This window comes from Podarcis muralis, chromosome 1 (assembly GCF_964188315.1).
Source record: "Podarcis muralis chromosome 1, rPodMur119.hap1.1, whole genome shotgun sequence".
Lineage (NCBI taxonomy): Eukaryota > Metazoa > Chordata > Lepidosauria > Squamata > Lacertidae > Podarcis > Podarcis muralis.
The window spans coordinates 110,229,099-110,247,714 of record NC_135655.1 but is presented as its reverse complement, the minus strand read 5'-3'; the positions used below and the strand labels follow the sequence as shown (position 1 = coordinate 110,247,714).

General features: G+C 46.4%; 1 protein-coding gene across 1 annotated transcript in view; it reads left to right on the top strand.

Annotated features, from left to right (window-relative positions):
* ITGAV (integrin subunit alpha V) overlaps positions 1 to 18,616 on the top strand; it is a 70,821-nt gene that overhangs the window by 13,558 nt on the left and 38,647 nt on the right. Inside the window, exons 3-5 of the mRNA XM_028747966.2 lie at positions 13,874 to 13,965; positions 15,288 to 15,402; positions 18,459 to 18,520. Of these exons, the coding sequence (XP_028603799.1) occupies positions 13,874 to 13,965; positions 15,288 to 15,402; positions 18,459 to 18,520 (269 nt within the window). The remainder of the gene's footprint in view (positions 1 to 13,873; positions 13,966 to 15,287; positions 15,403 to 18,458; positions 18,521 to 18,616) is intronic.

Here is an 18,616-nt window from a genome sequence, read left to right as displayed (position 1 = left end):
CTGGAGCTTTGCTGGGCTTGCGGGTACACTAGTTGCAGGTTAAGTACTTAATTCGTTCAGGAGGTCCGTACTTAACCTGATACTGTTCTTAATCTGAAGCACCACTTTAGCTAATGGGGCCTCCTCTGCTGCCACGCCGCCGGAGCACGATTTCTGTTCTCATCCTGAAGCAAAGTTCTTAACCTGAGGCACTATTTCTGAGTTAGCAGAGTGTAACCTGAAGCGTATGTAACCTGAAGCATATGTAACCTGAGGTACCAATGTACTGTGTTTTCCCCCAAATCAGCTTCGATCTAAATTGAGAAAAAGAACAACCTAGCTGTGTTTTAAGCTGGCAATGTGTCCATGGCCAAAGTCTGGATCCATCTCAAAGATTCTCCCACTAGCCTGCACACAAACACCTTATAGAAACATGTCATCTGGTTCCAGCTGTAGCCTGACAGTTCCAAAAAACCAGCCCATGGGCTGAGACTGGTCAGCTGTAGTGTGATGCAAGCCCAGTGAATTCCGCTCCCCTTCATTTGACTGTTGAAATGTTCCCCAGGAGAAACTCTGCAGCTCTGGTTTCATTTCTGATGTGCGCGGAAGGAGAAGCATGGCTTTAAAAAGAGTGTAGAATTCCTTTTTCAGGGCAACAGAGCCACGTTCCCTTCTGGTTATTGTGTGTGGGTGATCCCTTCGCCAACAATAGAAAGCCTTGTTTGAGAGCCAAACAACGCTATCGGTCAGGCATGGCCATTGCTGTGACCCATTTAGCATCTGGCATATTTAAAAGGGCCTTGCGTAGCGCCGTCCTCTCAGCCTTCTCCAGCTCAGGAGCTGCTGCCGGTGCCGAGAACTCATGCAGAAAATGTGTGCCAGGGGTCTGGGAAGGGGGGGAATTGGTGGGGAGCTGCGTGCCGACTTCTCTCGGCGCACGGCAGAGGAAGCTGGCAGAGACGAAGCTGAACTCATCCAGCGTGTCATTGTTCAAAGGCTGCGTTTGGGGGCGGTGGGTCACGGGAAGGTCCTTTTCCTATTTATAGCTTTAGTCTAAAAACAACATCTTGCCAACAAGCCCACAAAAGGCTCCTGTGGCAGCAAAAGAGCACATTAAAATATAAAACCCCAACGAAAACGTTTAGAACACCGAGTCCATTACAAAACGGGAGGGAAAGAGGAAGCCAATCAAGCTGATTTTGATAAAATAATATTAGGAACAGCTGATTTGACTGAAACCCTTTGTGAGCAGGAAAGTATTTATCACCTTCCTGTGATATGAGCTAGTTAGAGGAGCCTCCCCAGGTAAGTGTTCTTCATCCTTAGGTCCCCAGGTGTTTTTGGACTACAGTTCCCATTGTCCTCTGCTGGTTTAGGCAGCAGTCAGGGATTATGGGGGTTGTAGTCCAACAGCATCTGGGGACTGGAGGTTGAAAAGTGCTGCCAGCAAGGGAAAGAGCTCAAATCAAGGAGACTCATCTTCACTGCCACCCAGCTTAGACAGTGGCGGCAACAAGAGAAGTTCCTTTAGAGGTTTGACATGGGATCAGGCATCCTGGACCCAAACAGTACAATCCTGCACATCTGGATTGGATGGTGGGAAAGGATTATCTTTCATAATACTAAGAACTTGTTAAATGAATCTAGAGTTGGAAGATTCAGGGCAGTCAAAAAGAAATTATATCTTCACCGAAATTATATCTACAGTCAAACTATGGAATTTGCTTTCACAAGATGTTGTGATGGCCGCTAACCTGGATGGCTTTAAAATAGGTTCCAGGTTTGTTTGTTTTTCAAACTTGGCCCTCCAGCTGTTTTTGGACTACAGTTCCCATCATCCCTGACCACTGGTCTTGCTAGCTAGGGATGATGGGAGTTGTAGTCCCAAAACAGCTGGAAACCCAAGTTTGAGAAGCCTTGACCAGTGATGGCCAAACTTGGCCCTCTAGCTGTTTTGGGACTACAGCTCCCATCATCCCTAGCTAACAGGACCAGTGGTCAGGGATGATGGGAATTGTAGTCCCAAAACAGCTGGAGGGCCAAGTTAGGCCACCACTGGTTTAGACCAGTTCATGGAGGATAAAGCTATCAGTGGCTACTGGCCGCATTGGCTATGTTCTGCCTCCATTTTGGGAGGCAGCATGCCCCTGAATACCAGTTGCTGAGCACTACAAATGAGGAGAGTGCTGTTGTACTCAAATCCTGCTTGCAGATTTTGTGTGGGTAGCTGGTTGGCCTCTGTGAGAGCAGAATGCTAGACGAGATGACCCCTCTTCTGCTCGTAGCTTTACTCAAAAGTAAAGGACTTTACTCAAAAGTAAAAAGGACATGGGTGGTGCTGTGGGTTAAACCACAGAGCCTAGGACTTGCCAATCAGAAGGTTGGCGGTTCGAATCCCCGTGACGGGGTGAGCTCCTGTTGCTCGGTCCCTGCTCCTGCCAACCTAACAGTTCGAAAGCACGTCAAAGTGCAAGTAGATAAATAGGTACCGCTCCAGCGGGAAGGTAAATGGCGTTTCCGTGTGCTGCTCTGGTTCGCCAGAAGCTGCTTAGTCATGCTGGCCACATGACCCGGAAGCTCCCTTTGCCAATAAAGCGAGATGAGCTCCGCAACCCCAGAGTTGGTCATGACTGGACCTAATGGTCAGGGGTCCCTTTACCTTTACCTTTAAGTGTTTAACAGGTCTTGTGGATGTGTTTCAGGATTTGGGCCCTTGTGTGACTGAGTTTGCTATCCTTTACTAAGGTTCTGCAGAAGGAAGCAAAGGATGGACAGGGGCCCCTTTAGCAAGAAGAAACATTGCAGTTTCTCATTTCTTGGAGGGTCCTGCCAGACCTCTCCTCTGGTTTAATTTTACAGTTCAGATCAAAGCTTTTCAACACATGGTGAAACAGGATATGACATTTGTGCAAGGAGCGTGCTTCTTGCAAAACTCCCAGCCTATTTTGAAAGTGTTGCAACTGATACATGGTTTAATATATGTTGATTTTTAGTGTGTATATGACAAAACCTTTAACTGAAGCTGTTTAAAAAGCTGTTTTTGAAGCTATTATGAAACTACAGGCAATACACACAAGGAAAAAATATAGAGGGAGCAAGCCAAAGATCCTGTATTTATTACTATTATATTTATATCCCAACTTTCCTCCAAGGAGCTCAAAGTGGCATATATGGGTTCTAACCCCCTCCATTTTATCTTAACAACAACCCTGGGATGTAGATTAGCCTGAGAGACTGTGGCTGGCTGAAAGTCGTCTAGCAGGCTTCATGGCTGAGTAGGGATTTGAACCCAGGTGAAAGAGACAGAGCACCTTGTAGAAGAATTAACAAAAGATCCAAGGGTGCTTGCGCCTGGCAGCTGATGCACTGTGGGGACTCCTCCAATTTTTTAAAAAAATATTTTTTGAGGAGGCTGGGACTCCTCAGTGTTCAGAGGGCCCTGTGTGCGATGGCAGGAAGTCATGTTGGGACCCCTCAATCCTCTGGAGAAGGTGGCACCTCTGAAAAGATCTAATATAGCTAGGACAACTGAGACACAAAATGGTAGGTAAAGGGTCCAGTCGTGAACGACTCTGGGATTGCGGCGCTCATCTCACTTTATTGGCCGAGGGAGCCGGCGTACAGCTTCTGGGTCATGTGCCTTCTGGCGAACTAGATGAGCAGCACACGGAAACGCTGTTTACCTTCCCGCTGGAGCGGTACTTATTTATCTACTTACACTTTGACGTGCTTTCAAACTGCTAGGTTGGCAGGAGCAGGGACTGAGCAACGAGAGCTCACCCCGTCGCGGGGATTTGAACCGCCGACCTTCTGATCGGCAAGTCCTAGGCTCTGTGGTTTAACCCACAGCGCCACTGGATATGTAAAGTGGCACACCCATGAGAAATATCTTGGGCAAACCAATCCCAACCTCTGATCATGTGCTTTGGGTGTGCGGGTGGCTGTTAAGATAAAGAGGAAATTTCATGAAGATAGCCTTCTTCTTTATTCTTTGGCGATCACTCATAGCTGAGTAAGATTGTCTCCTATGAACACAGTCTTAACAGTGAGTCCGTAAGTGACTGTGGAGGCCAATTCTGGATCCACACATCCTTCCACAGTGGAGACATAGGTTTCTGGGCAGGATTTTATTATGATGAGGATTTGCCAAATGTGCCTTCCTCTTAGCTTGTTTCTCCCTTTCGTCCTGAGTTTGTGCTTCTTCAAAGCCCATGACACCTTTGGTAGAGGCTGTTCTTCAGTTGGAGCCCTCGCAGGCCAATGTTTCCCAATTATCTGTGCTTATACTGCATTTTTAAAAATAGATTTGCCTTGAGAGCATCTTTAAACCTCCTTTTCTGTCCACAAGTATTTTGCTTTCCATTCTTAAGTTGGGAATAGAGTAGTTGCTTTGGAAGATGATAATCAGGCATCCGAACCACATGACCAGTCCAACGAAGTTGATGTAACAAAACCAGTACAATGCAAATGACTACAAGATGGCATACATCTGTATGCCTTCTGAATTTTCTGTTTGTTTGTTTGTTTGTTTGTTTGTTTTTAAAAAAACATTTTTAAGTTGCGGGAATTTGAGAAACAAAAACTTTATGGTATGTCTACTGGATGTCACAATTATGTTGCCAAGTAAGCACTTTTGTGCTTTCTTTCCTAACACCCTTCAGAAGTGTCTGGAACAGATCACTGTCAGAAGTAGGATGCGGGGCTGAGGCAGGTCTTTGACCTGACCCAGTCAAGATGCCCTTTTTTGCTTCAACTTCCTTATTTCCTCATCTTCCTCATTCACATTGGAGCCCCAAAGTGTAATCTCACAAACTGATAGTGGTGCAAGTGAAAAGAAAACACTGTTGGGCATGGGAAGGGCTGGGGCTCAGTGATAGGCCATCTGCTTCGTATACAGAAGGCCCCACATTCGATCACTGACAAGTAGGGCTGGGAGAGCCCCTAGCCTGAAACCTTGGAGATCTGCTGCCAGCCAGTGTAAACCAATACTGAGCTAGATGAATCAATAGTATTACTTGAGACAAGAGAGTTTTGATGCCTTGTGCCATGGCGCAGGTTGAACATTTGGTTGAAAAACACCTGGGCTTCATTTTGGTTCAAGCAAGTTGCAATGTATACCTATGCGCTTAATTTATTATGTGGCCCTTGTTAAATCCAGTATACCTCATGCAAAGCTGCAAGGAAATAAGCTCTGCCTCTTTTCCACCACAGCGTGCAATTCCCGGCATGAGTCATTGTGCGCCCGGTTAAGGAGATTCCTGCTCGGATAGTTTTAAACTGTGTTTACTCAAGTCATAACTAGATGGGAGGATAAAATGCCTTGCTCGTACTAGCCAAGATAGAATGATTTATTTGTGTTTTAAAAGGTTTCTGGAGGAAGAAGCAGTTCTTTCCTGACCAAAGCAGGAGCTGTGCATTTCCAGCGAGGGCCAGTTGAAATGTGGTTGGTGCTACAGCTGTGGCAAAGCCTGGGGCAGCCTTGACTGGATGGCCGGTGTTATTGTGAACATTCCTACACAGCAAACCAATGCTTGTGAATGTCTTGTCGGTTCTTGGAGCTGTTCCGTGCAGCCCAGCAGGAAATCCTGAAGGCCGAGTTCATATATTTATCCTGGTGCAACAATATATCCTCACAGATTGAGGAGCAAGCATGCTCTCTCCCCTCCACAATGCATGTCATGTTGCATATTCTGCAGGTATCCTCCTCCTTGGATGAGCACCATATTCGCCTTCCTCCATCCTGCACAAATGGGCAGAAACCTGATGTGATCAGCATGGCAAAAGGGGGGGAGGTCCTGTCTGCTCTTTCAGCACACACACCCTCCAATATTTATCTGATGAAAATAGGGATGTCAATAATAATAACAACAACAACAACAACAACAACAACAACACCCCACCCATCTGACTGAGTTGCCCCAGCCACTCTAGGTGGCTTCCAACATATATAAACACATAATCAAACATAAAGCATTAAAAAAAAAAAAAGCTTCCCTATACAGGGCTGCCTTCAGGTGTCTTCTAAAGGTCGTATAGTTACCTATCTCCTTGGCTCAGTTGTTGCATAACTTCATACCCTCCAACATTTCTCTGATGGAAAATAGGGACGTCCTAAGGGATCAAATCAGAAACCAGGACAGCTTCTGTAAATCTGGGACTGTCCCCGGAAAATACAGATACTTGGAGGGTGCGCCAGCATGTAAGGGCTTTTGCCATCTGAATGCATATTTAAATGAAGGCTGAGTGCATGTGAGGGTGGCAGGCCTATTTCTGTAAAAGTGAACCTGTCACAGTGCAAAGTGGAGGGGTTGAGTTGAAAGGTAGGGCATCTGATTCCATGCAGAAGGTCCCAGATTCAATCCCAGGTAAGGCTAGGGAAATACCCCTTCTGAAACCCTGGGGATCCCCTGCCCATCAATGTAAGCAGTGCTGAGCTATGTAGTCCAATAGACCAACTCTGTACAGTTTTTCGTCTTGCGAAGCACGGTTTCCCATAGGAATGCATTGAAAATCAATCAATGCGTTCCTATGGAGACTGTCCGGGGACAGAGGGGAAGCGCCGTGCGCCTTCCCCTCTGTCCCCGAACCTGTTTAAAGCAAGGGGCGGTGGGGAGAAGATTGCTTCTCCCCGTTGCCTGCCCCGCGCGCGCCTTCCCCTCTGTCCCCGGACCTGTTTTAAAGCAAGGGAAGGGGCAGCGGGGAGAATCGCTTCTCCCCGTTGCCGCCCCTTGGTTCAAAAGGGGTCCGGGGAGAGAGGGGAAGGCGCGCGCGCCTTCCCCTCTGTCCCCGGAGATTGCGGGGCTGGCAATGGGGAGAAGCGATCTTCTCCCCGCCGCCCCTTGCTTCAAAAGAGGTCCAGGGACAGCGGGGAAGACGCGCTGCGCTTCCCCGCTATCCCCGGAGCTTGCGGGGCAAGTTTCGTTTTGCGAAGCAAGCCCATAGGGAAATGCGTCTTGCGAAGCGGCTAAGAAAACGAAAAACTCCTTCGTCTAGCGAGTTTTTCGTCTTCCGAGGCGTTCGTCTTGCGGGGTACCACTGTATAAGGCAGCTTCCTATGGCGCTCTTAATGGTGGTGTTGTATCTTCCCCTGCTCCAGAAGTCTCTCCCTCAGCTGCTTTTTATTTAGTTATATTTGCTTCCACTATTAGAGCCCTCTAGGAGAGAGAGAAAATGTTTTTGGGAGGTAAACTGCAGGGGTGAGCTTGGTTGGTGGGTGGAGAGATTTGGCATTCCTTACCTGCTCACTTCTTTTGCTCTTTAAATTGCACACTATCCCACACTTTACACTGGATTTAGGCTGACTCGCGTTTAAAGACATGGATCAGCCAAGACACAGGCCCTCCGCCTCCCTCCACCCCCTGCCCTCTGAAGACTAGCATTTGCTTTCATTTATATTGTGTATGTTGCAACGACTGCTGTACTAAACAATGCGCTCTGGAGATATTAACATTGGAAGGCCTCTAAACAAACTGAGAAGGAGGCAGCAACGTCGCAAGCCGTCTTTTCTTGGCACAAAAGCAGACGAAGCATCTCTGCAGATAAATGATCCCTCTCGAGATGCAATAAATCTGCGACTTCTGGCTAGGCTTCCCACCCCATGCAGTCCATTCCTTCTTAGATTTCCTAGCCAACCAGGGACACTGGTTCAGTTTTTGCATTTTTGACGCATCTGAAGGGCCGCATGAAGAGAAGAGAAATGCTGGGTCACATCTTGCAAAGCGCTGTTGCTCCCAGGGCCTGCTTGCAGGCTTCCCATAGACAGCTAGTTGGCGAAATAGCTTTCAACTTTTCCCTTTTCTTGCAAGGGATCCTATTCGGAATAAGGGAATTTTCCTTTAAAAAAAGGAAAAAGTTTACAGCTATGGTTGGCCACTGTGAGAAAAGATTATTGGACTAGGTGAGGCTGGATGACCCTTGTTTCCAGGGGTCCCCTATTGCTGAACTGCAACTCCCATCAGCCCCAGCTAGCATGGCCACTGGGAGTTGTAGGGCAACAGCATCTGGAGGGCACCAGGCTGGCTGCCATTGTTTCCCCTTGTGAAAGTTACTAAGCAGTGATGTGCCCAACATTTTAGCATTTGCCCAACTGCTTTAAGGGGCCCGGGGCTGAGACAAGATCTTGGTGAGGCAACCGCAGCAGCCTTGCCCCTTCTTGCTGCCTGCTCCCAACAGGCTCACTTGTGTGTGGGTGTGTGGTTGTTACCAAGGTGACACTTTGGGGAGAGAAATTTTTTGTGTGGGAGCATAGAACAGGGCCTTTGCTGTACTGGCCCCCTGGATATGAAACACCCACTGCAGATACAGCCACACACCCTGTTGCCTGTTTTTAGACATCAGGTTAATATTTCTTCCTTCAGGCCTCCCTAAGGCAGATTTTAAGATTTGGTTTCTTCTGCTGACGGGTTGCTGTTTAACATGCTTACTGGATTTATGGTTTTTACTGCTGAGTATTTCAATAAACGAGGACGCGGGTGGCGCTGTGGGTAAAACCTCAGCGCCTAGGACTTGCCGATCGTCAGGTCGGCGGTTCGAATCCCCGCAGTGGGGTGCGCTCCGATCGTTCGGTCCCAGCGCCTGCCAACCTAGCAGTTCGAAAGCACCTCCGGGTGCAAGTAGATAAATAGGGACCGCTTACCAGCGGGAAGGTAAACAGCGTTTCCATGTGCGGCTCTGGCTCGCCAGATGCAGCTTGTCACGCTGGCCACGTGACCCGGAAGTGTCTGCGGACAGCGCTGGCCCCCGGCCTCTTGAGTGAGATGGGCGCACAACCCTAGAGTCTGGCAAGACTGGCCCGTATGGGCAGGGGTACCTTTACCTTTTATTTCAATAAACTGTTTGGGTGCTAGTTTGAGTTTGGAGACTGGGTTATAAATTCCATAAATAATCGTGACTAATTAAGAACAACAATGTGCTCTGGAAGTATTGGCGTTTGAAGCACCCCAAGCAAGGAGCTAAAGCGGCAGCTGTGATGCAGGCCACTCCCCACCACTGACTGAAAAAGCAGATGAAACATACTGCCTTGAGGAACAGGTCATGTCTTGCCTTTCCATTAGCTGAAGAGATGTTTTTGAAGAAGCACCTTTTTTCTTGCTCTTCAATCATCAGGCTTGCTTCCAATAGAGGTGTTGGTTTTCAAACTCTCCCAGGGAAACCAGAGTTTCTCAGCTGGGAAGTTAGTCAGACAAACTTCCCCAAACTAAGGCTGATCTTTCTCTACAATATAGAGCCAGAAGGGAGTATGAAGAGTATGTAACAATGAAATCTCCAGCCAGAAAGCAATACGGTATAGAGTAAGGCATAGAATCATAGACTTGTATAGTTGGAAGGGACCCCAAGGGTCATCTAGTCCAACCCCTGCAAACGCAGGAATCTCAGCTGAAGCATCAGTCCACACTGGGGAAAGGAAGCCCTAAGCCCTGACCTAACCAGAGCTATGCATAAACTGAATGTGCGGCCCAGGACATGTTCAAGAATCTTCCTCAGGCGCCGTGTGACTTAAGATTCCTCAGCAAAGAGGATAGTGTTTAAAAAAATCACCTGCAGGCAGAAAATCTGAAAACTATTGCAATGTACTCTTACATTTATGCCAAGATTCTAGCAAATTTCAGTTGCACTTTCTGGTCTTAGGTACAGAGCTTTTGTTTTGCTTGCTTGCTTGCACTGAAACATTAGATCTTAAGTTCAGAAGCGAGTGAAAAATCGTTCTTGAAATACTAAGTATGGGCTATTTTAAGTGCTTCTGTCCAGAAAAAGCACAGAAGGCTCATGGAGCTCATTATGTGCACCGACCATGGCATGTACCTCAGTATGCTCCAGTTTATCACACATTTTTACTTAATTTTGCACGCATGTGCACGCACATACACACACATATCAATTAGTGTACAGTTTGTAAAGTAGCAGGCTCCTATAATATTATATCAAGAATAGGAGAATGATAAGTCCATAATGCATTTGTGAAGAAATGCTACCTTTCGAGTTATTTTATTCTGTTTCATTTCCCCCCACCTTATATAGCTGGCCGCCAAAGCTGTATTGTGTATCACAATATTACATACCAAGGCAAATTAAAACAAGTGCAATCAAGGCAATGCATCTAGAAGGGACTAATAACTGAAAATCTGGCGATGGCCATTCAGACCAGTCAATTGCGCTTCCAGTTTAACAAATTGAGGCTGCAAACCTGTACACACTTATCCTAGAAATTAGTCCCACTGAGCATTATGTCCAGGGACTTCCTTCCTTCCTTCTGAATTGTGTTGTAAGAACTACAAAATCTTTGTGGCGTAGTGGTTAAGAGTGGTAGACTCGTAATCTGGGGAACCGGGTTCGCGTCTCCGCTCCTCCACATGCAGCTGCTGGGTGACCTTGGGCCAGTCACACTTCTTTGAAGTCTCTCAGCCCCACTCACCTCACAGAGTGTTTGTTGTGGGGGAGGAAGGGAAAGGAGAATGTTAGTCACTTTGAGACTCCTTCGGGTAGTGATAAAGCGGGATATCAAATCCAAACTCTTCTTCTAGCATCTTCTACAGCCAGTTCTGCAACCTTATAAGTAAACTTCCTGCATTAAAAACGAATCACCTTATGATTAGATGGAGAGCTTTGCTTCTTGTCTGAAAAGACCCTCAATAGCTCCCTGCTAGAGATTTTGTACACATAACGGTGTGGAATGTAAAGTAGTAGATCTTCACTCATCCCTTTGCCGCATGGTTATAAAATCCTGCTAAGATTTTAAACCAGCTGTTATTTGTTTCGGCTTGCCAGCAAAGACGGAAACCTTTCTCTCCAGGATTTCCCGAACAGGAAGCAATAATATGCCTAAAGAGGCAGAGATTTCCTTACAAGGTGGATAGCATACAAAGGAGTTTAGATTAGTCGCCAGCAGTTGAGCTGAATTACTGTGGAGCTGCTGACTCGTAGAAGAGAGGATCATTCTTAATCATGGCTCTCTTGTTTTCGTGAGAACCATGATAAGCGGTGCTTGCATAACCTTTGAAGATGGCCTTGCTTTGGGTTGTATTCTGGCAAGGCCATCTTCATGGACGGATGCAATACTGCAGCCCTATTCTTTGAGAATATCCCACAGAATATTATGTGGTTTGTGTCCAGAGAAATGTGAACACAGCTTAGCTAATGAAACAGTGCCAGAATTTGTCAACAAGGCTTTGGAGCAGGTGAGATCTTCTCAACTCCAGGCAGTCTTGGCTTCAGAATGGTTTGGGGACAAAAATTGACTTGGTCACCCTGGTGGATGACATAGAGCAGAGTGGGAAGTGCAGTGTTGTTAGTCAAAAGCTAATCTTTTGAGATAGATTACAAAATTTAAGCTGATGTAGCTGGTGAGTCACACAGACATCTGCCTTGTTGGCCAAGCCTGGGGGTAGGGTGCAGGTTCTGGAAATATTTATTGGCCCTCTTGATGTATTCAAAAGATACTGTGAATGCAGAGTTCAACAGGCCTAACAAGGTCCTATATTTATTCCTTTTCATTGGGAAAAGTGGTGATCGTTAACCCCTGCCTGAGCCATTTATCATCCTTCAGTAGCAACTAGGGAAAGTTGGAAGAAAGGTTTCACAATCTGTCTCCTGAACTGGGTAGATTCTGGTTGGGCTGTTATGAGAACGCACTCCATTAGGGTGAAACCATGTTTCAGTGGTAGCACAGCACACGCTTTGTTTGCCAAATTCAACCCCTGGCATCTCCTGTTAAAAGAATGAGGTAGTATGTGATGTGAAATATCTCTGCCAGAGACCCTAGAGGGTTCCCTAAGAGATGGGGAACCTGGTACCCTCCAGATGGGATTGTAACTCCCATCATCCTTGACCATTGGCCATGCTGTTTCGTCCTGGTGGAAGCTGGAGTCTAGTACCACCTGGAAGTTCCCCATCCCTTCCTTCAAGAGACATTTGCATGAGAGTAAACAGTATTGGTGTAGATCGGTGTGTCCTAAACTTGGGCCTCCAGCTGTTTTCAGACTATAATTTCCATCATTCTTGACCACTGGTCTTGCTTGCTAGGGATTATGGGAGTTGTAGTCCAAAAACAGCTGGAGACCCAAGATTGGGAACACTGGTGTAGATGACCAAATAGTCTGATCTATTATAAGGCTTCTTCCTGTGTTCCCAGCATGATCATCAAGTTATGAGGGTCACTTCCACCAAGATAATGAGGACCTTTAGACTGGAGCCATATCCTCATCTCATGGAGACCTTGTCCATTATCACTGGTTCCAGACAGCTAGGCACAGCTTCTAAGGTGCCACTCTGTCTTTAAGAAGATGCAAGTCTTTTAACAGATACCATGTTTTTTCAATAGGTGATTCAGGTCTTTGTAATCTAGTAGGCTGACAATGGGCAACATTATCACTTTTGATGAATGCATGCATCCTTGGTGGGCGAATGAGCCAACTCAAACACCACAGATAGGAGAACTTCAAACAGTTTTGCAAATGCTTTGGGTGGAGTAGCACTTCTTCACACATGTGAATAAGCACACTAAGCTCTGCCACCTCCACCACACCTGGCAGCCATTCCCATTGCCTTTCACAAGCTGGAGGGTGAACTGCACAGTTTAGACCTCTAGATTCCAAAGCACACAGAGAGCCTCTGTAAGTGCAGGAAATTCTGAACTGCATAAGTTTGCTCTGCAACTTGTGGAAGATGGGGTGGAGACCCAGCACTCTTGCTGTTCCCTCTCATGTGTTTAATCAACACATAAGTGGAATACTTGCATAGGGTCACATGTGCACCATACATTTAAAACACATGGGTACCACTTTAACAGTCAAGGCTTCCCCCAGAGAATCTTGGGAACTGTAGTTTAGCTCTTGCAGTGCTAAAATTCCCAGCACCTTTGACAAACTACAGTTCCCAGGATTCTTTGGGGGAAGCCATGTGCTTTAAATGTGTGGTGTGGATATGGCTTGGGCTCCTGTTTTTCAGTGGAACCTGTTCAGTGCATTGCAAGACATCAAGGGCAGAGTAATCAAGTAAGGGGAAAGCTCTCTTTGATATGGACGGCACCAACATTAATGAACTTCCTGTGACAGCTGAAGACGCACTTATTGGGTCAGGCCTTTGCTGGGTGTTATTGCTGTGTAGCCTTTTTGTTAATTATGGTTTTAGATCTACTGGGACGGCTGTTAACGGAGCGTGAAAACTAATTTTGTAAACAAATTTAAAAAGTGATGCATGGATGCATGACATGTAACTCGGTGCAAGGGACAAGCCCGCTTCAGACATTATAGCGCTCATTAATAAAGAATAATAATAAAAAGTCATTTATACCCTGCCCTTCCCAGTTCAGAAAACCGGGCTCAGGGAGGTTAACAACAAATTTAAAACACTTAATTGTAATACAACATAGAAGCAGCATAAAATACAGTATAAAAGCATGAATAACAATAAAATTCAAAGTTCAAAAATCATTTTGGGGGAAATCCATCCAATTGGCATTAGATAGTAACCAGGGCTAGCTGGCTGAATTAGTCCTACTTGGGCCAGCGAGGAGGCAGGGAGAATTAGCTGTGGGATCTCAGAGCAGGTGATCTTTATAAAAGGTTGGGGAAGAGAAGGGAAGGGAAATAAAAGATCAGGCTGAATTCAAATTAAAGGCCAGGCAGAATAGCTCTGTCTTACAGGCCTGGCAGAAGGAGGTTAAATCTTAAGGGCCCTAATCTCATGGGACAGAGCATTCCACCAGGTCAGAGCCATCACTGAAAAGGCCCTGGCCCTGGTGGAAGATAGTCTGACTTCCTTACGGCCCGGGACCTCTAAACTATGGTTATTCATGTACCTTAAGGTCCTCTGCGTGGCATACCAGGAGAAGTGTTCAGATGTTGCAACACTGAAATGTCATTTTCATAGCTCCGTGATGGCGTTGTTTGTCTTCTAGGCAACAGAGATTTTGCGAAAAACGATCCTCTGGAATTCAAGTCCCATCAATGGTTTGGCGCATCAGTGAGATCGAAAGATGACAAAATTTTGGTAAGCCTTCATTTTCAGTGTTTATTGCATGCCATTATCATCGTATCTATTTACGAGCCAATCAATCAAATTGACTTGAGTTTCAGTTAACGTCTTCGTACACCACCCACTCATAAGTGAGTAGAATCAGCAAGCTCAGGGTAACTCCAATGTACAAAAAAATCAGCAGAATTGTTGGGGGGCAGGCAGAATCCACTCAAACTGTCCCATGGGATGTTGAGAGACTGAGGGGAGGCAACCTTTTAATTAAGTAGGTGGGAGAAGATTGTGTCTGATAGGTCACTTCCTGATTCAAATGGAGAAGATGTCCATAGACATCAATACAGAAATTAAAGAACTGGGGGAGCAGGGGACCCAAACAGCCCAACAGAGACTTGGAATGCTCAGTGGGCCTAAAAAAGACAGACTCACAATTTGATTGTGGTGGTGGAAAGCAGAGTGTTTTCAGAGAGATGGCATGGAGTAGCTGGAGGCCTCAACAGAAGCACTCCACGCTGCAGCATTTTGTTGCCGTGCCGCATTTGTATATACTAACAGTGATCTCTGTGAGTGCCCGTTCTTACACAGCCAAAACAGCACCATTCACACATAAAGAGGGCAACATCAACAGGTTTGGAGGAATTCAAAGGCCCCAACATTTTTTGGCTATGTTATAGCACAGAGTCAGTCGATGTGCTCTCCAAATGTTGCTGCACTCCAGCTCCCAGTATCCCTAACCATTGATGGTGTCTTGGGCTGATGGGAGTTGGAGTCCAACAATATATGTAGGGTACCATAGTTTGACAGACCTTTGGGCACTCCCTGGCCTTTAGATAGATAGAGTTCCTCCAGCTGGCCAACACCTTACTGCACAGTCAATGAGCACCCATTCCTTCAAGTGTTTGCTTGGATCATTTGAGCACCTCCATGCAGCAGCTGCTTAACTGAGCTACAGGCTGAGGCAGATGCTGACACAGCCTTGGTGCTTGGGTGGTGCCAGGAAATTAACGGCTAGGGCACCCTGAAAGTTAGCTGACGAGAGGAAGTTTTTGCTTGCGTCGTTTCTTTTCCTTCCCTTCTTGTTATTTTTTTGCGAAACTTCAGCCAAATCACTTTGCGAAGCACCTCATTTGCCTTCACCAGACTGAGTGACTTTGCTTAAGCTGCAGACAAGGCAGACGTCCCCCTCTCTATGGTTGGCTGAGGCAAGCATCGTTTGTCCCCTTTTCGAAAGCATTCCCCCCCCCCCCCCCCCGTTGATTCTCAGCCTCTCACTGCACCAAGTATAATGGTGGACTTTTAAAAAGAGCTTTCTAAATGCTGCCATTTTGCTTCCCCTGCAGGCGTGTGCCCCATTGTACCACTGGAGAACAGAACAGAAAGCAGAGAGGGAGCCTGTAGGAACATGTTATCTTCATGACGGGTCCAAAGCTTTTGAATACGCTCCCTGCAGGTCAAGTATGTGGAGAATGTCTTGCTATTGTAATTACAGCCCTGAATCTATTTTCTGTGTGCTGCCGTATTATAAGCACAACTTTAAGGTGTGTGGAAGAAACACACCCACACCCTCATCTTTGCAACAGTGGTTTAAGGCAGCCATCCCCAGCCTTTTGGGGCCCAAGGGGAATATATAGAAATCTAAGAAACTCTTGCGGTCACCACAAAATGAAAAACTGGCGATGATCAGAACCCTTCTCCCACAAAATAAGAGGAAAAACATCTAGACACATTCCAAAACAAATACAACACAAAAGCAAAGAAAACAGGCTACCCCCTCCCCAAATACACAATCAACCAACCAAAAAGTTTTTTTTTTTAAAAAAAAAAAAAAGCTCATTGGGGGGGAAATCAGAGGGGCAGGAAACCTTGGCAGGCACTTGGGAAGGGGGTATCTGAGAATGCTATGGTGTCACATTGGTGGTTCTAGAACTAGGGTGCGTGGTCATACAAAAACAAAACCTGCAAGACGATAGGATCCTCTGCAGATCAATTGAATGCTCAGTCTGGTTCCAAATTTCACAGCACGTAGAAATTTTTTAGGGATCTGAAGATAGAAGTGGAAATATGATGATCTGTTGGACTTGATTCTCTCGTTCATTTTTAATGTGGAGTCACTGCGATGGGACTGGGCCAAATGACGGGGAAGGCTAAGGGCCAAATGACGTGTGACATTATATGCGTGGTTCGGCACTGTATCATTCATATATATATATATATATATATATATATATATATATATATATCTGTAAATGACAGCCTCTGTTGAAGGCTAGTCATGACCTTGGTGTGTACGGAAAAGAACAAACCACAGGGGTACTAGGACCACTCCTCCATCCTCCAAAAGAACCCTGTTTTTTGGCAAGGTAGGAAAGTTTTTACAATCAGGAGAATAAATGTTTAGGTGCTTTCTTGCAAAATAATAATAGCAAGCCCCTTGCCTATATAACAACTAGTAGGTCTTAGGAAAGGTTACTGGTCTGTATGTACAATGTGTGTTGTTTTTTACACAAGGAAGCACCCTGCAATATGTTCCAGTAACAGATACATCATGCAGAGCTGCTGATCATGTAGTTTGGCTCCAACAGCTGGGATGTAAGCTGCATCCTGTTTGGGCAGAACCATCTACTACAGCCCCTGTGACTTTCCAGGTCACCAAAGGTTATTATTCCAGCTAAGCTGGAACACCAAACTTGGATATCCAGCCGTTTTTGTTAAAACAAAGGGGGAACCCAGTAGGTCCAAATTACTTCCGAACTAGAACAGACGCATTTAGTCCATCCCCAGTGGGGATCAAAATTAACCCTCCACCCCTGTGTGCACACGCATACAATCTATTTAAACAGCAAGAGCCCAGAGAGAGAGAGTGCATTCCAGAATCATTCCCAGGATCAAAGGGGCACGGAATGCCCTGAGTGAAATGTGCACTCTGTTATACACCGCAATACCGATAAGAGACTGTTAGCATTTCTGTTATAAAGCTCTGTATTCAGAGGGATTAACCACATCATAAGAAAGCCTCCTTGGGCTGTCTCGTGGCATGCGAGGGATTAGCTCTGGAATTCCCTTTCTTTTCCTGTTTTAAAGGCAGGCGACATCTCAAAGCTGTTTGTAGGTTGCTGATCTGTAAATAGAAAAGCAGCATATACTCGCCATGCTAGATTTCGTACTTAACGTGTTTAGAAACAGGCAGAGCCCTTTGGATCGATTGTGTTGGCCTTAACAATGGGGGGGGGGGGGTAATTCTGTTTTGACCAGCGTAGGTCAGGCCTGCACAGATTATGAGACCCAAAGCCAAATGAACCATATCAGCAGACCAGAGCCCCACTAAACCTCTTTGTGCTGCCTGGCTGGACTGTCTTAAAAAGGGGGGTGGGGAATGGCTAAGCCACAATGGCAGGCCACAAGACACATAGCTCGGTTGCATCTGGGATGACTGGGCAGCGCTCCCCTTCTGATACTGGTCTCACTGCAGGGGATTAGATGGTCCTCAGGGTCCCTTCCAACGCTACAATTCTATGGGTCTGGGATGGAGCTGCCACTTTGGGTTGGGCAAAATACAGGACAGGTCATGCAAAATAAAGTATGCATCGGGGTGGGGATTGGGGGGCACACACACTTTCATGGCACCAAATTCCCCCCCCCCTTTGTGGAGTGGGGGTTCCCTGCATTCTGCCTCCTGTCTCCATCGCCACCCAGGCTCCATTCTTCCCCTTGACTCACATAGACAGGCAGGGCCATTGGGGGTAGACGGCCAGCTCTCAGGGCGACTTGAGCCACAGCTTGAGCCTCTCACCCACAAGTGGGGAGGGGGAGAGGAGAGGTCAGGGTGGTGGAGGGGGCCAAGTGGCAACAGACCCACACCATGTGAGACCGGTGGGCAGTGGCTGAGGAGGAGCACCAGTGAGAGAGAAGGAAGGAGGGGCAAGGGAAGCAGAGGAGGTCCCTCCTTCCCCTTCTCTCTATTGTCGCTCGCTATTTATGGCAAAGGGAGGACACTCAGGAGAACCTCTCAGACCTGCTAGCTTGCTCGGCTACTAACACAACAGCCCTGCAGTACTTGTAGCTGGGTCTCAAGATACGGTACTTGCTGCCACCAAAAATAAGCCAGAGCACTGTGGCTCTAAAAACTGGACTAATCCTAGCCTAGCCATTAAAGATAATACTTCTAGTCTACATATGAGTAGGCAGTGAGGATGTTCAGCTTCCTGGTGATAGAGGAGCCCACCTGCAAGGGCAGCTCGGCTTTTTAAAGGCTCTTTCTTTTGAGGAAATGACCTCTGACTCTTTCTGGTCAATGGGGAGCCAGCACCAGTTCACCAGGTAGGGCATCTCCCAGGTAAGCATCTTAAGTACCTTTTTTCCCCCATTTGAAGAGAACAAGAGGAAGTTATGTGGCAGCTTGGCTTAGAGCAGTGGTTGTTCCAGATCAGGGTCTTTCTTGACACTATTATGCACAGTGATTTGTGTTAAACATCTTCACCATCTATTGTTTCCCATTTCTCTTGTTCTCACAGCAAGCATTGACGCTGAAGGACAGGGCTTTTGTCAAGGTGGATTCAGCATTGACTTTACTCAGGTAGGGAAGCTATAACTGTATGTCATCCTTTTTCAGTACCTGACAGCAAAGGAGAAAGAGTCTGTAGAAATCAATTCTATAAAGGCATATCTGTCA